The sequence below is a fragment of the Eretmochelys imbricata genome, chromosome 2, assembly GCF_965152235.1.
Source record: "Eretmochelys imbricata isolate rEreImb1 chromosome 2, rEreImb1.hap1, whole genome shotgun sequence".
Classification (NCBI taxonomy): domain Eukaryota; kingdom Metazoa; phylum Chordata; order Testudines; family Cheloniidae; genus Eretmochelys; species Eretmochelys imbricata.
The window spans coordinates 110971732-110990656 of record NC_135573.1 but is presented as its reverse complement, the minus strand read 5'-3'; the positions used below and the strand labels follow the sequence as shown (position 1 = coordinate 110990656).

General features: G+C 46.0%; 1 protein-coding gene across 5 annotated transcripts in view; it reads left to right on the top strand.

Annotated features, from left to right (window-relative positions):
- DTNBP1 (dystrobrevin binding protein 1) overlaps positions 1 to 18925 on the top strand; it is a 191520-nt gene that overhangs the window by 58974 nt on the left and 113621 nt on the right. For all 5 annotated transcript variants that reach the window (XM_077810604.1, XM_077810607.1, XM_077810606.1 and 2 more), the window contains exon 6: positions 16150 to 16282. In XM_077810604.1, the coding sequence (XP_077666730.1) occupies positions 16150 to 16282 (133 nt within the window). The remainder of the gene's footprint in view (positions 1 to 16149; positions 16283 to 18925) is intronic.

The following is an 18925-nucleotide window of genomic DNA, read 5'->3' as shown; positions in this document are numbered from 1 at the left end:
TTCCCCACTTATTTGGTGGTTCTTGTGGATCTGCAAATGCTCCTGTGCTTGCAGTGCTCATGACAATAGTGCGGAGCTGTGCATGCTTCTGTTGGAGATGGTGGAGAGCGAGGATGGCTGTGCAGGTTTGTGGGATTTTGAAAAAGAATGCAAAAATGACGGGATGCAGATAACATTATGGGATGGAGACAATTGCAAACTGGGAATTGACTCCATGCTCCCAGTCACCCCTCCATGACTCGTTTCAGCCATATTGTGCATTGTCAAAATTCCCCAAAAGACAGCGTACTGGATGGGGGTGAGTAGCACAGTAAGATACCTACTCATGGGGCACTGCGCTCTGCATTGATACAAGCACTCCTGGTGAGCTTGTGTACCGCCGGCACGCGGAGCCAAATATAGATATGCACAAGCAATGTTACATCAGCATACAACACCGCAGTTAGAACTTGTTTCGACATGCGTTTGTAGTGTAGACATGGCCATGGTTCTGAGTTGAACCCTGTCCAAATAGAATACTGTGTAGGAAGGCTCTGATGTCAGGGCCTTGAGCTCAGACACCCTCTTGGCTGAGGTTATTGCCGCCAGAAATGCCACCTTGTATGTGAGAGAGAGAGAGAGAGAGAGAGAGCGAGCACGGAGCATGTCGTGAGTGGTTCAAAGGGTGGCCCCGTCAACCTGGAAAGGACCAGATTGATGTCCCAGACTGGGACTGGCTGTCGGACATGGGTATAGCCTGTCAAGACCCTTGAGGAAACAGCTAACCATAGGGTTGGCAAAGACCAACCAGTTCTCAGCACCTGGATGGAAGGCCGAGATAGCGAACCCTTACTGAAGACATGGACAGCCCTTGCTGCTTAAGGTGGAGAATGTAGTCCAATATACACGGTATAGAGGCAAGAGTGGGTGACGAACCATGTTATGTTGACCAGATTGAGAATCTCTTCCACTTGGCTAGGTAGGTAACCCTGGTGGAGGGCTTTCTACTGCCAAGAAGGACTTGTCTGACTGGGTGTAGTGACTTGAGGTTCGGCTGCTGGAGATGACCGTGGTGCTGGGTCAACAGGTCCGGGAAGAGGGCCAAGGTGACTGGAGCTTCCACGGACGTTTGCAGGAGTGATGTGTACCAGTACTGGTGGGGCCAGGTTGGAGCTGTCAATATCACCGAAGCTTGTTCTCTCCGTATCTTGAGGAGTACCTTGTGAACGAGCGGAATGGGTGGGAACGCGTAAAGGAGGTAGTCTCCCCATGGGAGGAGGAATGCATTTGCGATGGAACCCAGACTGGGACTCAGGAAGGAGAAAAACTGCTAACACTTCCTGTGTGGCAAACAAGACTATCTGGGGAAAACCCCACTGATGGAAGATGGAGTTTGCGACAACCAGACGTAAGGACTACTCGTGGCCATGGAACGACCTGCTGAGATAGTCCACCGACTTGTTCTGTACCCCTGGGAGGTACAATGCTTGAAGGTGTATTGAATGCTTTACGCAGAAGTCCCACGACACGAGGGCTTCCTGGCACAGGGCAGAGGAGCGTGCACCGCTGTTTGTTAATATAGAACATCGCCGTGGTGTTGTCTATCATTACCAATACATGTTTCCCTGATAAGTGGGTACGGAAAGTCTGGCATGCCAGGTGCAACGCGCTCAGCTTTCTGAGATTGATGTGGAGAGCGAGCTCTGCCCCAGACCAGAGGCCTTGAGTCCTGAGGGCCCCCAGATGTGCTCCCCAGCCCGGTGCTGATGCAGCCATCACTAGGGATGGAGACGGCTGATGGCTGGAGAAGGAGACCCCTGCAAATACTACCTGTAGGTCGAGCCACCACAGGCGGGAGTTGAGAACCTGGTGGGGCAGGGTTACGACCCTGTCCAACTTGTCCCAAGCTGGCCGATACACTGACACTAGCCACAGCTGAAGAGGCTGAAGTCTGAGCCTGGCATGTTGCACCACATAGGTACAGGCTGCCATGTGTCCTAGAAGTTTCAGGCAGTTCCTTGCTATAGTGGTGGGGAACTGCCTGAGACTTCGAATGATGTTGCTGAGGGCTTGGAGGTACACCCTGGCCTGGGTCGAGTCCGACACCGCCCCTATAAATTCTATCTGCTGAACTGGAGACAACGTCAATTTCCCCATGTTCAGAAGACGGTCCAGATTGTCCAACGTCACTCTTATGAAGTCGACCTGTGCCTCCACTTGAGCCCTGGAGTGGCCCTTGATGAGCCAGTCGTCAAGGTACGGGAACACCTGCACCTTCCACCTGCGCAGGAATGTGGCCATGACCGCCATGCACTTGGTAAACACTCTAGGTTCCGCTGACAGGCCGAATGGGAGGACTGTGAACTGATAGTGGTGGTTGTTCACCATAAACCTGAGGTATTTTCTGTGGGGCAGAGTTATTGCTATGGGAAAATACATGTCCTTCAAGTAAAGGGCGGCATACCAGTCTCCTGGATCCAGTGAAGGGATGATGGAGGCCAAAGACACAATGCAGAACTTGAGCTTCTTCATGAACTTGTTGAGTTCTCAGGGCATGGGAATACCGGAAATAGAAACCCTTGCCCTTCTGCTCCTCAGAAACCTCTTCCACTGCCCCTAGCAAAAGTAGCGAGTGCACCTCTTATATAAGGAGTTGCTCATGAGAGGGGTACCTGAAGAGGGGCGGGGAAGGGGGGGTGGAAGAGCAGGAGGGCACAGAATTGGATGGAGTATCCCCTCTCTACCGTGCGGAGCATCCAGCGGTACGAAGTGATAGGAGACCATGCACGGTAGAAAGGAGATAGTCGGGATGAAAAGATAAGGCAGGGTAGATCCAGTTTTTGTTCTGGTGCGCCGTCCTCGACTGCACTTTCAAAAGGTCAGTTTGGGGCCAGGGAGCTTGTTTGGATTGGCTAGAGCCCTGGCCTGAGGACGGGTGCGGCCTTTTCCTGCTGCTCCTATTCCTCCTCCGGGAACTGGCCTGCTGGTTCCATTGTTGGTAGAACCACAGAGGAGGTTGTGGTTTGACATGTTTCCGCTGTGTGGCGGGAGTATGGAGGCCCAGCGATTTGAGGGTGGCTCTTGAGTCTTTTAAGCTATGAAGCCTTTTATCCATCTTTTCAGAAATCAGTCACACCCTCAAAGGGGAGGTCCTGTATAGTCTGCTGGACCTCACATGGCAGACGTGAAACTTGGAGCCAAGAGCCCCTTCTCCTGCCCACCCCTGTAGCCATCACCCTGGAGGCAGCATCAGCTCTGTCTAGCTCTGCCTGCAGGGAAGCTCAGGAGATGAGCTTGCCCTCCTCAACCAAGGCCGAGAACTCGGCACGGAAGTGTTATGGCTGCAGCTTTGCAAATTTTCCATTGCTCCACATGTATTATAGCAGTACCTGCTAACAAGGGCCTGCTGGTTTGAAATGTGGCGCTGCAACCTGCCCATAGAATAGACCTTTTTACCAAGAAGGTTGAGTCTTTTCACTTCCCTGTTCTTAGGGGAGGGTCCTTGATAGCCCTGCTGCTCGCGCTGGTTAGCTGCGTCCACGACCAGAGAATCAGACAGTGGGTGCGAATACAGATGCTCGATGGTACAAAGTAGCAACTTTCATTGCGCTTAGCTGTGCGGGACAATGAGGCTGGGGTCTGCCATAAAGTTTTGGTTGTGACAGATATAGTTTTGATGAGAGCGAGGCCAATGCGTGCGGTTCCGGAGGGCGCTAGGATGTCCACCATGGGATCTGTGTCTTCGATTATCAACTGCTGCAACACCCTGTTATGCTCCAGAGCTGAGGCTATAGCAGTGCCTGCTAGTGCCTCATCTGGCGAGGAAGAGGAAGAAGGCGCCCAAAAAGGGTGGCTGTTCCCTCCCCTCGGCACCCAAAGGGTTCCACGACTCCTGGGGATCCCAGGCTGGAGCCGACCCACACGGTGTTGTTCCCATAGGTGCCGGGACAGAGGACACCCATGTTGGGGCTGTAGGCATTGGTGCAGATGTCAGCACTATCGGTGTCATCGGTTCTGGTGCCAATTGAGCTGGCGGTGGTGCCTCAATAGCTGGCTGTGGTGGCTGGGAGATCGCCAGGGCTGCAGGACCCTGAGGGGCGGAAGGCGGAACAAAAGTAGCTGAGGCTACCTATGTTGCTGCCCAGTGCGACCCTTGGCTCCATCCCTGGTTCTGACGGAAGGCCCAGGGCCTCTAGAAAGGCCACTACGCCAAGTTCTACCACTGCAGGGGCCACGGTGCCAGGTAAACTAGTCTCTCCTGCCGTGACCTGGACCTCTTGCTCCTGGTTGAGCTGGCGTGATAGGAGTTGGATTCCGACTCCAAGGTCTCCAAAAAGGAAGACCACAGAGGCGCTGCACTGCAAGACACTGAGCATTGGGAGCTAGGGGACCGACTGGGCTCTCGTTTCCGAATGACCGGTATCAGAGGGCACTGTGGGGAAGGTGAGCGCCGGGACAGCATAGCTGGTTTTCCTCTTGACTGTACTGCAGGGCGGACCGGTGCTATTGACGCCGGTAGTGCATCCCTCCTTGGAGGTGAGAACAGCACTGAGAGGCGCAACAAGTCCTGAGCCGTATTAAACGCCTCCAGAGTTGATGGGAGCTGAAGCTGCTGACTCCTGAGGTCTGGTGAGCGGGGTGGGGCCGGACTCAACTGCCCTTCTGGGGCAGGAGTCAACATGGCCCTCACAGGCGACATGGAGCTGTGGCCCAGCTGGGGTCTCTCAGTTGCCGGCTCCTTAGATTTAGCCATGGGAGAACAATCTGTCTCTGGCTTCTTTTTCCTCTGAGGCACCAGTGATTGAGATCAGTGCCTTGCTGCCGAATGGATGCGGGAGGAGCCATGAAGGTGCCAAGAGTCTCAGGAAGAGAGTCATTTCTCGGCACCAGTTCCCTGGATGATGGCGCCGGGGTGCTCTGCACCAACAAGGAGGTGCTGGGCGTGGGCTCCACAGGTCCCGGGTCTGAATGGGGACAAAGAGCTGCCTCCACGAGCAGAACTTTGAGCCGCTGTTCCCTCTCTTTCAAAGTTCTGGGATGGTACTTGTCGCGAATTCTGCAACGGTCCTTTTGGTGACCCTCACCTAGGCACCATAAACATGCAGTGTGTTGGTCACTTTTTGGCATGCGCTTAGTACAGACCTTACACTTTTTGAACCCCAGGGACCGCAGCATACCACGGCTCCAGAGATCTGAAGGGAGGGAACCCCAACAAACTAACTATAACAACTAATAACTAAAGATAAATGGGTAACAGAAAAAGGCACTTACTAAAGCAAGGGCTATGGGATGTTCCAGCTAACCATCACTGGCAGAAAGAAGGAATGGTGGGAGGGGAGGCGGCAAGCCTCTATATTAGAGTGCCGTGAGGGCACGACTCCAGGGGCATCCGGGCCGACCTGACGGATGCTGCTATGTTAAAAAAATTTCCAGCTTCCATGCATGCACACGCGAGCACACACCCCTAATTGGAATGCACATGAACAAGCACTCTAAGAACCACCTAGATTTCAGTGATACCAAGTAGAAAGAATAGGGCTAGAAATGGTTACAAGCAAAAGTAAAAACAGGATTCTAAGACTAAAATCCAATTTAAACTAGTCTTTTGTTCAAAGTAGTCTAACCACAGCCATTCTTCCAGCATGGCTGACCAGTCTTTAGAATCATAGGGCTACAAGGGACCACAAGGGTCATCTAGTCTAACCTCCTGTCAAGATGCAGGAATTTTTTTTAGACAGGGTCCATCACAGAACCCAAAGTTTGTGGTTTCTTTGTCTCCTCAGGTGAAGGATACCCTGAAGACTTCCAGCAGTTCCTTCTCTCCCACTCGTGACATGTTCCCTGCTCTATATCTCGTACAAGGTGGCATTTCTGATGGCGATAACCTCAGCCAGGAGGGTGTCTGAGCTCAAGGTCCTGACATCAGAGCCTTCCTACACAGTGTTCTATTAGGACAGGGTTCAACTCAGACCACATCCAGCTTTTCTCTTGAAGGAGTTTCTCAATTCCATATCAACCAGGATGTTTTCCTCCCAGTGTTCAATCCTAAACTACATTCAAGGAGCAGGGAGCACAGGCTGGACTCATTGGATGTTCACAGAGCACTAGCTTTCTACGTTGAGAGAACGAAGCTGTTCCGGAAGTCTATTAAACTCTTTGTAACTGTGGCAGACAGGATGAAAGGTCTCCAAGTCTCCTCCCAACGAATTTCATCGTAGCTCACGTCCTGCATCTGAGTGTGCTCCTCTCACAGGGCACTCCACCAGAGCGCAGGCTTCCTCAATGGCATTCTTGGCACAGGTTCCCACCCAGGAAATATGCAGGGTGGCGTCGTGGCCCTTCATACACATGTTCACTGCGCATTATGCGATCACCCGGCAGGCCAAAGACAATGTGACCTTCACTAGAGCAGTATTCCTATCAGTAGTCAACTCCGACCCTGCCTCCAGAACTTTAGGCTTGGGAGTCCCCTAATTGGAATGGACACAAACAAGCACTCTCAGAAAAAATGGTTACTCACCTTCTCATAACTTTTTTGTTCTTCGAGATGTGTTGTTTGTGTCCATTCCAATACCCATCCTCCTACCCCTGTTGGAGTAGCTGGCAAGAAGGAACTGGGGCAGTGTCGGAGTCGGCAGGGCTCTAGATTGAGAGTCATGAAGGCGCAACTCAAATGGGCGCCCACGCTAACCTGATGAATGCTGCTGTGGGAAAAAAATTTCAGTTGCTGTGCGCGCACGCACACGCCTAATTGGAATGGACATTAACAACACATCTCGAAGAACAGTGGTAAGGAGAAGGTGAGTAACCGTTTTTTCTGTTGATAAACTTCTTTTAGTTTTACAAAACCATTTCACTGCTGTATATTGAACTACAGGATAAAATCCTGAGTAAACGAACATGCTGGTGTGCATTCTGTCTTTTCGAAGGCAGCGAACTTGATGACTTTTGTGAGGATCCAGTGAGAGGGACTGGAGACTACAAGGGGGATGGGAAGGGCTGTTGGTGTCACCCTGCAAGAAGTAACCAAGCTGGTGAAGTCAGGGTGATGCCATTGTACTGTGAACATGCTGCTTGTGTCAGGGCTCTGAGCCAAAGCTGCACTCCACAGAAGCACCTGGGGTTACATGACAGGCAGTGGTACAATCCTTTATTGGTCTAGGTGAACCCCAAATTGTTATGGCATTTCTCTTTTACAGAGGTAGAGTCTGACCAGTGGGTGCTCAGCACAGTAAAGGCAAGGTTACCTCACCTAGTTTTTCTTCAGTGACTTATGTGATAGTACATTCAAGCCACAGGAAGTGTTTGATTTATAGTTAGGAACATGCACTGCCAATACACCGTGCTACCCATCGGTCTGTCCTCAGCACTGAGGGCGTTCAAGCTTATGACAGTAGGAACGGCCCATATGCATCATTTTGGAGTGCACATATTTTCCTGCCTGGATCATTGATTAGTGCAAGGAATGTCAAACAGAAGTGTACAAACCAGCATCCCTATTAGAGATCTGTTCTCATCTGGGGCTAAAGTTGAATGTAGAGAAACTGACATTACTGTCAATACAACAAATTAATTTTGTAGGAACAGAACTGGACACCGTGCCCATGAGGGTTTTCCTTCCAATGGACAGGTTTCAGTCTTCCTGTGTGAAAACCCCAAATCTGACCCATGGACAGCAGTGCATTCTTGCCTTCAGCTTTTGGGGCATATGGCCTGAGGCGTCCATGTGTTCAGCATGCCAGACTTCACCTCAGATGTCTGCAGGCCTGGCTTCACTCAGTATACCGTCCAAGCACATGCTCTCTGGACATGCTGATTTGCTCACCTGCACAGGTGCTTCAGGTGCACCTGAATTGATGGATAGATCCTGGGAACATCTGCAAATGGGCTCTTACCACCAGAGCCAACAATGACTCTTGTAACAGATGCATCCATCATGAGCTAGGCTGCCCATCTGTGGCAACTTTTTAGGCTCACGGACTATGGACATCACAAGAGTCTTCCCTCCATATAAATGTATTGAAGCTTTGAAGCATTGTTTGTGCCTGTGAGATTTCATTACCATCATCAGGAATCAGGTGATTTCAAGTTCTTTCTTACAACACGCTGCTGTGTTTTATCTGAACAAGCAGGGAGGTGCAAGATCTGCAAGTGGATCACTTCATGGCAAAAATTAGTTGGTTGAACTTTTGCATGAAAGAACGACATATCACTAAAGGAATTTTACCTCCCAGGAGCGATAAACAGTATAGTGGAATCCCTAAGCAGACACTTTGTAGATCATGATGAGTGGTCAGGAAAGGAGGAGATGCTGCAAGAGATTTTTTGTCTGTGAGGGTACCTGGTAGTAGCCCTCTTTTGCAACCATCCTGAACAACATATGTTCACAGTTCTGCTTCAGGGCAAGTCATAGAATTATAAACTATCAGGGTTGGAAGGGACCTCAGGAGGTCATCTAGTCCAACCCCCTGCTCAAAGCAGGACTGATCCCCAATTAAATCATCCCAGCCAGGGCTTTGTCAAGCCTGATCTTAAAAACTTCTAAGGAAGGAGATTCCACCACCTCCCTAGGTAACACATTCCAGTGTTTCACCACCCTCCTAGTGAAAAAGTTTTTCCTAATATCCAACGTAACTCTCCCCCGCCCTGCAACTTGAGACCATTACTCCTTGTCCTGTCCTCCGCTACCACTGAGAACAGTCTAGATCCATCCTCTTTGGAACCCCCTTTCATGTAATTGAAAGCAGCTATCAAATCTCCCCTCATTCTTCTCTTCTGTAGATTAAACAATCCCAGTTCCCTCAGCCTCTCCTCGTAAGTCATGTGTTCCAGTCCCCTAATAATTTTTGTTGCCCTCTGCTGGATGTTTTCCAATTTTTCCACATCCTTCTTGTAGTGTGGGGCCCAAAACTGGACACAGTACTCCAGATGAGGCCTCACCAATGTCGAATAGAGGGGAACGATCACATCCCTCGATCTGCTGGCAGTGCCCCTATTTATACATCCCAAAATGCCATTGGCCTTCTTGGCAACAAGGGCACACTGTTGACTCATATCCAGCTTCTCGTCCACTGTAACCCCTAGGTCCTTTTCTGCAGAACTGCTGCCTAGCCATTCAGTTCCTAGTCTGTAGCAGTGCATGGGATTCTTCCGTCCTAAGTGCAGGACTCTGCACTTGTCCTTGTTGAACTTCATCAGACTTCTTTTGGCCCAATCCTCCAATTTGTCTAGGTCCCTCTGTATCCTATCCCTACCCTCCAGCGTATCTACCTCTCCTCCCAGTTTAGTGTCATCGGAAAACTTGCTGAGGGTGCAATCCACACCATCCTCCAGATCATTAATGAAGATATTGAACAAAACCGGCCCCAGGACCGACCCTTGGGGCACTCCACTTGATACCGGCTGCCAATTAGACATGGAGCCATTGATCGCTACCCGTTGAGCCCGACAATCTAGCCAGTTTTCTACCCACCTTATAGTTGATTCATCCAGCCTCTACTTTTTTCTTGTCAGCAAGTTTAGTATAGGAGACTGTGTCAAAAGCTTTGCTAAAGTCAAGGAACACCACATCCACGGCTTTCCCCTCATCCACAGAGCCAGTTATCTCGTCATAGAAGGCAATTAGATTAGTCAGGCATGACTTGCCCTTGGTGAATCCATGCTGACTGTTCCTGATCACTTTTCTCTCCTCTAAGTGCTTCCAAATTGATTCCTTGAGGACCGGCTCCATGATTTTTCCGGGAACTGAGGTGAGGCTGACTGGCCTATAGTTCCCAGGATCCTCCTTCTTCCCTTTTTTTAAAGATGGGCACTACATTAGCCTTTTTCCAGTTGTCCAGGACCTCCCCCGATCGCTATGAGTTTTCAAAGATAATGGCCAATGGCTCTGCAATCACATCCGCCAACTCCTTTAGTACTCTCGGATGCAACGCATCCGGCCCCATGGGCTTGTGCACGTCCAGCTTTTCTAAATAGTCCCGAACCACTTCTTTCTCCACAGAGGGCTGGTCACCTCCTCCCTATGCTGTGCTGCCCAGTGCAGTAGTCTGGGAGCTGACCTTGTTCATGAAGACAGAGGCAAAAAAAGCATTGAGTACATTAGCTTTTTCCACATCCTCTGTCACTAGGTTGCCTCCCTCATTCAGTAAGGGGCCCACACTTTCCTGGACTTTCTTCTTGTTGCTAACATACCTGAAGAAACCCTTCTTGTTACTCTTAACATCTCTTGCTAGCTGCAACTCCAGGTGTGATTTGGTCTTCCTGATTTCACTCCTGCATGCCTGAGCAATATTTTTATACTCCTCCCTGGTCATTTGTCCAATCTTCCACTTCTTGTAAGCTTCTTTTTTGTGTTTAAGATCAGCTAGGATTTCACTGTGAAGCCAAGCTGGCCCCCTGCCATATTTACTATTCTTTCTACACATCGGGATGGTTTTTCCCTGTAACGTCAATAAAGATTCTTTAAAATACAGCCAGCTCTCCTGGACTCCTTTCCCCCTCATGTTATTCTCCCAGGGGATCCTGTCCATCAGTTCCCTGAGGGAGTCAAAGTCTGCTTTTCTGAAGTCCAGGGTCCGTATTCTGCTGCTTTCCTTTCCTCCTTGTGTCAGGATCCTGAACTTGACCATCTCATGGTTCCCATCCACTTTAGCTTCCCTTACTAATTCTTCCCTGTTTGTGAGCAGCAGGTCAAGAAGAGCTCTGCCTCTAGTTGGTTCCTCCAGCACTTGCACCAGGAAATTGTCCCCTACATTTTCCAAAAACTTCCTGGATTGTCTGTGCACCGCTGTATTGCTCTCCCAGCAGATATCAGGGTGATTGAAGTCTCCCATGAGAACCAGGGCGTGCAATCTAGTAGCTTCTGCGACTTGCCGGAAGAAAGCCTCGTCCACCTCATCCCCCTGGTCCGGTGGTCTATAGCAGACTCCCACCACGACATCACTCTTGGTGCTCACACTTCTAAACTTAGTCACAGCCCTGACTCCATGATAGGTGCTTGCTTCTTCCCTGGTTGAGTAATCTGCTGCATTCCCTCTAGTTCTCTTACTTGTGAGGGTAATCAGGAGGCTAAGAAGAGACGAGGCAATCTTAATCCTCGTAGTTTGACTGGCCAAAACAGTACTACATCAGCTCTGTTTGACCAGCTATAGCTCTGCCTTTGGTTGAGGATCTCTTGTCTCAAAGCCAGAGCTAGTCACTGCACGCCAGTTGACAGTTTCTTCACCTCATGGCTTGGATGATCTCTGGTTGAGGAATGTGGAAAAAAGTCTGCCCTCAAGATTTCTGGGCCATTTTGATTAACAGCACAAAGGTCTTCACCTGAGTTACTTATGTAGCAAAATGGGAAAGGTTTTCAGTCTGGGCTGAATCTCATCACTCATCACCAAATTGCACAGAGGTCAGACATATTGGACTACTTGCTGCATTAGAAATCTGGTCTTTCCATCAGTTCGAGAGTCCATCTAGCAGCCATTTTTGGATGTGTTACACCCACTGAGGAATGGGTTTTTTTTTTTCACATTCCTTGGTATCAAGATTTGTAAAGGGACTTACTCATGTTTACCTTTCTATGTCTGATTCAGTAGATCCCTGGAATCTGAATTTAGTATTGCAACTTTTAATGGGTTCCCCCTTTTGAATCTTTGGCAACAGAATCCTTATTATTGCTATCAATGAAAATAGCATTTCTACTAGCAATTACCTCTGCAAGGAGGGTGTTAGAGCTTCAGAGTAGCTGAAGTACTAGCAGTACTAGCTGGCCTCCCCCCCTTGCCCCCCCCCCGCCCCCACCTCCCTTCATGATTTTCTATAAAGACAAGGTCTCTCTTAGGCCGCACCCTTACTTTATGCCTAAAGTTGTTTTGGTATTCCACCTCAATTAAACCATCCATCTTCCAGTGTTCTTTCTAGCAAGGCTGAAGAAAAGCGTCATACCTTGGGTGTCTGGAGGGCTCTATCCTTTCACCTAGACTGCACAAAGTCTTTTAGCTCTTCTCCTGGACTTTATTTTAGCCTATGCAGAAAGGATTAAAGGGCAGCCTATTACAGCTCAGCATATTATCCCGTTGGATTTCTGACTGTATCAAGCTTAGCTATGATGTAGCAAAGGTCTGTCTTTACCCCAGGATGACTGCCCATTCCACCTGGGCAGCCTTTTTGAGCAACATACCTATTGTAGACCTTTGCAAAGCATCAGCATGGTGCAAACCTTTTCCAAATGCTATGCAATTAATAAAGCGTCCTGGGAAGAAGTGATCTTTGGCAAGTCTGTGTTGCAGTCCTTCAAATAATTTGAAGTCCCACTACCTGCAAGGAAACTGTTGGTGAGTCACCTAACATAGAATGTATTTGTGCATAGTCAGCTGAAGGAGAAGAGTGGTTACTTACCTCTACAGTAACTATTCTTTGAGATGTTTCGTACATGTACATTCTGTGTCCCTCCTACCTTTCCCGCTACTTTTGATATTTGTTGGAGGGTGCTGTGAAGAAACAGAGAGGTGTAGGCAATACCCCTTTATACTCTAGGCTCTGTGCACAAGAGTGGTGGGGCATGTGTGCCACCTGCTGGCACTGCTGGCAAAAGTCTCCAACTCGAGTGCATTGGACATGCGTGCGCACACCTACAGCGGAATCATATAAGTGTAAGACATCTCAAATTTACTGTACAGGTAAGTAGCCATTTTTAAAAATATCTTTGCTATTGCCAAGTGATAGTGGCTTTTCTAGACCTTTATAGCCAGGTTTTGTTGGTATTGTTGTATAAATACTTTAGTAATATCAGTACATCTTAATCTGCGTAAAGGGGTAGTACTTTAATTTATTTTTAAAAGTAGTCCTTTGCAAAGCTCTAAATGTTGGTGTGATTTGTATAAATATATCACGTTATAAAAAATGAAAATTTTAGAATTTTGAAAACCTAACATAATTTGGACTAATATGGATTAGTCATAACAACACTTAGGTGTGAGTCATAATGTATACCAAATAGGCTCTGTGTATTATGCACGCAAATGGCTCAACAGATTTTTATCAGACTTTCCAAACAAAAGAGATTCTGAGCTGTGACAACAAACTAAACAAATCAGTCTAAAACCTCTGGAGAAATTAAATTACTAAAAATGGCGGTTAAGAATGGATGTGCTATCCCAGCCTTAAACGTAGCATAGCGTCATGCTGTGCAAACAAAAGATCATGTTATGATGTGAAGTATCATAAAGTTAACCTTGCCATAAATTCAGGATGTTATTTTGAACGATGACAGAGCTGGAAATAATTATTTTGCAGCACTTTCCAAACAAGCAGCAGAAAACTTTCAACACCCCACACTAACGTTTACCAAACTTTGGAAAGCTGAATCTCTCCAAGAAAATGAAACTAACTGCATCTCCCCCTTCATTCCTGCCACATGGTGTTAAACCAAAATGATCAGTCACTCAGGCCTAGTCTGCACTACAGGGTTAGGTTGACGTAAACAGCTTTGCATTGACCTATCTGTGGAAGTGTCTCCACTTAAATTTGGCTCTCACCAATGTAAGTGCCTCTCTACGCTGATTTAGTAACACCACATCCCCAAGCGGTGTAGAGTCATAGTTGATGTAATTAGGTTTATGCAGTGTCAGTGTAGACATTGTGTTGCTTATGTCAACTGTTACTGGTCTTCAGGAGCTGTCCCACAATGCGCCACACTGACAACACAATCAGTACAAGTGCTCCTGGTGAAGACACATGCTGCTGACACAAGTGTGATTTTTATAACTGGGGGCTGTATGCTGATGAAAGTTAGGTTAACATAATTTTGTATGGTTAAACATGGCCTAAGAGAAGATTATGTAGATCCTCTTAATACTCGGCTTTCTTCCATGCTTAGAGCAGTGAATGATTTAACCATAGTGACCTTTAAAGTACTGTCATTAGAAGCCATGGAAAGGAATGGAGCAGTTGACACTTCAGAGCTATTGTTTGAGGCGCTTTGCAAAGTGAGACAGGCATCAATGACACTTGGGTCATGTTTTCATGGTTTTCTTTGCAACCATAACTAGAGACTAACTTCTTTGTGAAAGGAAAGCTGAGGCTCCAGAGAACAACGGAGAGGCCTGTATGCAGTCCACTCCTTCACCCCTGTTCCCAGGGGTGCTGCTGCAGGGTGGTACGCTGCTGCAGGGTGGTACACTGCATGCTTCACAAAACACTGCCCTTCATAAATACTGTTTTTTATTTCTAGTTTCTTTTAATTTTGAGGTGTATTACTGTCAAAGCTCATTGATGGAGCCTACAGATGCACAGAAATACAGTTTCAAACTACTTTAATTTAAAAGCATACACCAAGATTTGTGAAGCATAGAGATGTATTAGCGTAGAGTGTGGTAGACAAATATTCAACAATATTAATCTTTTAGGACGAAGAGTGAAAACATTTTTCCAGAAAACACGTTTAAAGTTTTTAATTGTCTTCCTAATCAAGCAAGATTCAAAAACTAATGTACGTACATACAAACAAGTAATTGAAAGAAAGCAGTTTTCTTTACAAAGTTATCAATTCCTGGTCCTCATAACATCAGCAGTGTGGAAAACTTCAGTAGCTCAGCAATGCTTCTGAGCTTGAAAGGTGCCTAGATGAATCCTGAGATTCCTTCTTTAAGACTGCTGTGTAGAGCCAGTGGCTGCCCTCCCATGCTCCCTGGTCAGGGCAGAAACCATGCTGAATTCCACAGAGTCTGGCTACCATATTGGTAAGCTTGTGAGTTGTTTGTGAAATGATAGTTCCCTGCTCTCTTAGTGGGCATTGGGATTTGAAATTTCTGATTGAGTGACAGCTTAGAAAATTGAAAAGCTTGTATAGCCCAAGATAGTTCCCAGCTCAACACAGCCAAAATGAAGCTGTCAGCTAGACAAGATGACAGGGATGCTTTTTCAGCCTGATGAGCCTTTCTCCTGAGCATCCAAAACACAGGCAGATTTCACCTTTGAACCACTTCTCTGCGCTCTTCCTTGCTGCTTGTTGTTGCATGAGGGTTACTGCAGCCCTCAGAGATCCCAGAGTAAAGGGGAAAAATGATTAGGATCTACATTAGGTTGCTGGAGTTCAATGCTGCTTTAGTTGTCTCTGTCCTCATCTCCCGTCACATACAGGTTTCTTTGTCTCCAGGATTGGGAGGACTGGTCAGCAGCCAGTTTACCCATTGTGGCAAATTGATACAGAAACATGCTATCTACAAACTCCATTCTGTTCTGTGAGCTTCATTTTGATTGTAACGTATACTGTATCTTCACTTCTGCAGTGTAGCCTTCATCCTGGAGGTGTTAGAATAAATCCTTTCACCTCACAGAGGGGCTAGCAATGGGAAAGCCAGCAAGAGTCTTCAACTTTGATAGTCCTTCATTCAAATGTGTCCATCCTAGTATGTTAGGTTTGCTGGAATCCAGAGGAATTAGTTTTCTCACTTTGGAACCCAAGGCTGAACTGGCAGATTTGAGATCACCTGACAAGAGGCCAGAACTTCAAGCGCCAGATCTTCTCAAGTCTGAGGCTGTTGTGGGCCATCTGTTGAACAAGAAAAGAATACTGAGTACATGGAGTGGGATTTGTAACTTTTGTGCTTTGTCTAATAAATAAATTCTGGTTTAGAAGTTTCTTTGCAAAGTCTGTGTGTATTCCATTTGGTTTAGCTGTCACAAGGTCCACAATAAATTAAACTGTAAATAGGAGTGCCTATGCGGTGGAGCTCTGATAGGGCATGATTAAACTACTGGGGAGTCTTTGGAGGGGTAGCATGGTCTTGGGGCATGTTCATGTGGGCTGTGGGGTACCACATCCCAAGAATCTGGACCCTCGGAGCATGCCTGAGAGGCTGGACTAAGGCAGTGTGTAGATGCTGCTAAGACTCAGTAGGCTTAAAAGTACATGGAATCCAAAGGTTGAATCCAGTACAGCAGCCTGGTGTCTGACCACAAGGGGCAACTGAACCATGGTTATAATACCTATTGTGCCTCTCTTGTTTACCTGAACTGGAATTTGACCCAAAAAAAGAGGATAAATGCAAATGTGTGCATAATTTTACCATATTAAGCAATTTTAATACTTGCCTCTGGCTCACTGTTTCTGGGAAAAAGACGTTGTATATCTTTCGTATATATGAAGCTTGGCTAATATTTACTTGTTTTTTCTTGCAGCCCAGCTAGAGGTGAACTTTAAGGAAATGGAAAATCATCTGTTGCTGCTTGAAGACCTATGTGGACAGTGTGAGTTGGAAAGGTACAAACATATGCAGACACTACAGCTGGAAAACTACAGGAAAACAAAAAGGTAACTAAACTACAAATGCTATGAATAGTAACATAAAAATAACTATCAAGCCATTAGTTTATAAACCTTTAATTCTCAATGTAAAATGATCTTGGTGCTTTTCCGCTTCATAGAATGTGGTCCATTTTGTTGTCAAATAATTTGTAAACGTCAGGGTTATCTGTGAGAGTTGATGTGATCTACTCAGGAACTGAGCCCAGATCTTCTGATTCCCAGACCCGTGCCTGAAGAACAAGAGCATCATTTTTCTAGGGCTGTCAAATGATTAAAATCATTAATCACAATCGTGAGATTTAAAAAATAGTTGTGATTAATTGCAATTTTAAATGCAGTTAATAATGGAATACCATTTATTTAAATATTTTTGAATGTTTTCTACATTTTAAAGTATATTGATTTCAGTTACAACATAATACAAAGTGTACAGTGCTTCCTTTATATTATTTTTAATTACAAATATTTTCACTGTAAAAAAGATAATATATTTCATTTCACCTCCTACAATTACTGTAGTACAATCTCTTTATTGTGAAAGTGCAACTTACAAATGTAGATATTTTTTTTTTACTTAACAGCGCTCAAAAACAAAACAATGTAAAACTTCGACCACCATTCCAGAGGACATGTTTCCATGCTGATGAGGGTTCTGCTCAATAACGACCAAAAGCAGTGCACACCGATGCATGTTCATTTTCATCATTTGAGTCAGAAACCACCAACAGACAGTTGATTTTCTTTTTTGGTGGTTTGGGTGCTGTACTTTCCACGTTGGAGTGTTGCTATTTTAAGACTTATGAGAGCATGTTCCACACCTCATCCATCTCAGATTTTCAAGGCACTTCAGATTCCTAAATCTCGGGTCGAGTGCCGTAGCTATCTTTAGAAATCTCATATTGGTACCTTCTTTGCCTTTTTTCAAATCTGTAGTGGAAGTGTTCTTAAATTGAACAGCATATGCTGGCTCGTCATCCAAGACTGCCATAACGTGAAATATATGGCAGAATGTGGGTAAAACCACGGAGCAGGAGACATACAATTCTCCCCCAAGGAGTTCAGTCACAAATGGAATGGTGGTTGAAGCGTGAAGGGGAATATGAATGTTTAACATATCTGGCACATAAATACCTTGCAACCTCAGCTACAACAGTGTCATGCAAATACCTGTTCTCACTTTCAGGTGACATTATAAATAAGAAGCAGAAAGCATGATCTCCCATAAATGTAAACAAACTTGTTTTCTCTGAGCGATTGGCTAAACAAGAAGTAGAACTGAGTGGACTTGTAGGCTCTAAAATTTTACATTGTTTTGATTTTGAGAAATTTGGAAAACTTTCAAAAATATTTATAGTTCTAAATTGGTATTCTGTTATTAAACAGTGCGATTAATTATGACTGATTTTTTTAAATCTAGTTAATTTGTGTTGCGTTAATTGCTTGAGTTAACTGCAATTCATTGACAACCCTATATTTTTCTCTGCTGGGATATTATTACCCAATAGTGGACTCAGTTTTTATCACCACCCTGCTTGGTGCAAGTATAGTGCTGTACAATGGCAGTCTACCAATTCCTAGATACTAGTTAATTTGCCACACAACTATTTAAAATCTTGTATGTAAAGAAGTAGATTATTGAATCCAGTTAAGTGTATTAATCCTTCTGAAGCATTCTGAGAGGATTTTATTCAGTATATGTGTTGAGGCATGCAGGTATTTTTCAAAGAAATCTCTTTGGTGGAAGTAATTTATTTTGCTAAGTGTCAAAATATCTATTAAGTTTGCTAAGCAGTTGTCAGTTCTATAAATAGCTTAACTAGCTTGGCATACTAATACTAAATTGATTGAATGATGTTAGTTATTTGGTCAGGTGTAGTCAAAGCCAAAAAAAATAAAAAATAATAGATTATGCCCGATGAATAATGTATGCCATTTTTAAATGATTAGTTGCCTTATGCATAGTGTAGTGTTTTGGAAGATCCCACCCTGTTATAAAATTTAGAATGGAAAGAAATAATGCTTTAGGTCAACATTAAACCATTAAAATTCATTTCACAGTAGTTATGGGAGAACTGTCTCTCAGAAATAGACTTCTTTATCTAGTCCATGTCAGATGACTTATGTTTTGCCATTGTGTGTTGAGTCACTGTTTCGAAGTTTACTACTCCAACAAGATGCTTAAATGTTTGATTGTAATTATGGCTAAGATTTTGTCATGGTTATTTTTAGTAAAAGTCACAGACAGGTCACGGGCAATAAACAAAAATTCACAGAAGCCCTGACTTGTCTGTGACTTTTGCTGCTGCGGTTCCATGATTTCCCCTGGCTGGGACCTGTGGGGTTCTCCCTCTGCCCAGGGCAGCTAGAAGCTGCAGGGTGACCATATTTCCCCCAGCCACTTGCCCAAGGCATCTCCCCACCCCCCGCGGGACGCTGAGGAGTCTGTCACCTGTCGCTGGAACCTTGCAGGGGGCCCCCTGTCACTGCTGTCTCTGGAACCCTGCCAGGACCCTGCTGGCTGCCAGCTTGAGTCCTGCAGCCCCTGGGGCTGAAGCAGAGAATATCACGGAGGTCTCGTGACTTCCATGACCTCCGTGACTTAAACGTAGCCTTAATTATAATGCATTTCAGAGCCTGATAAATTAATCA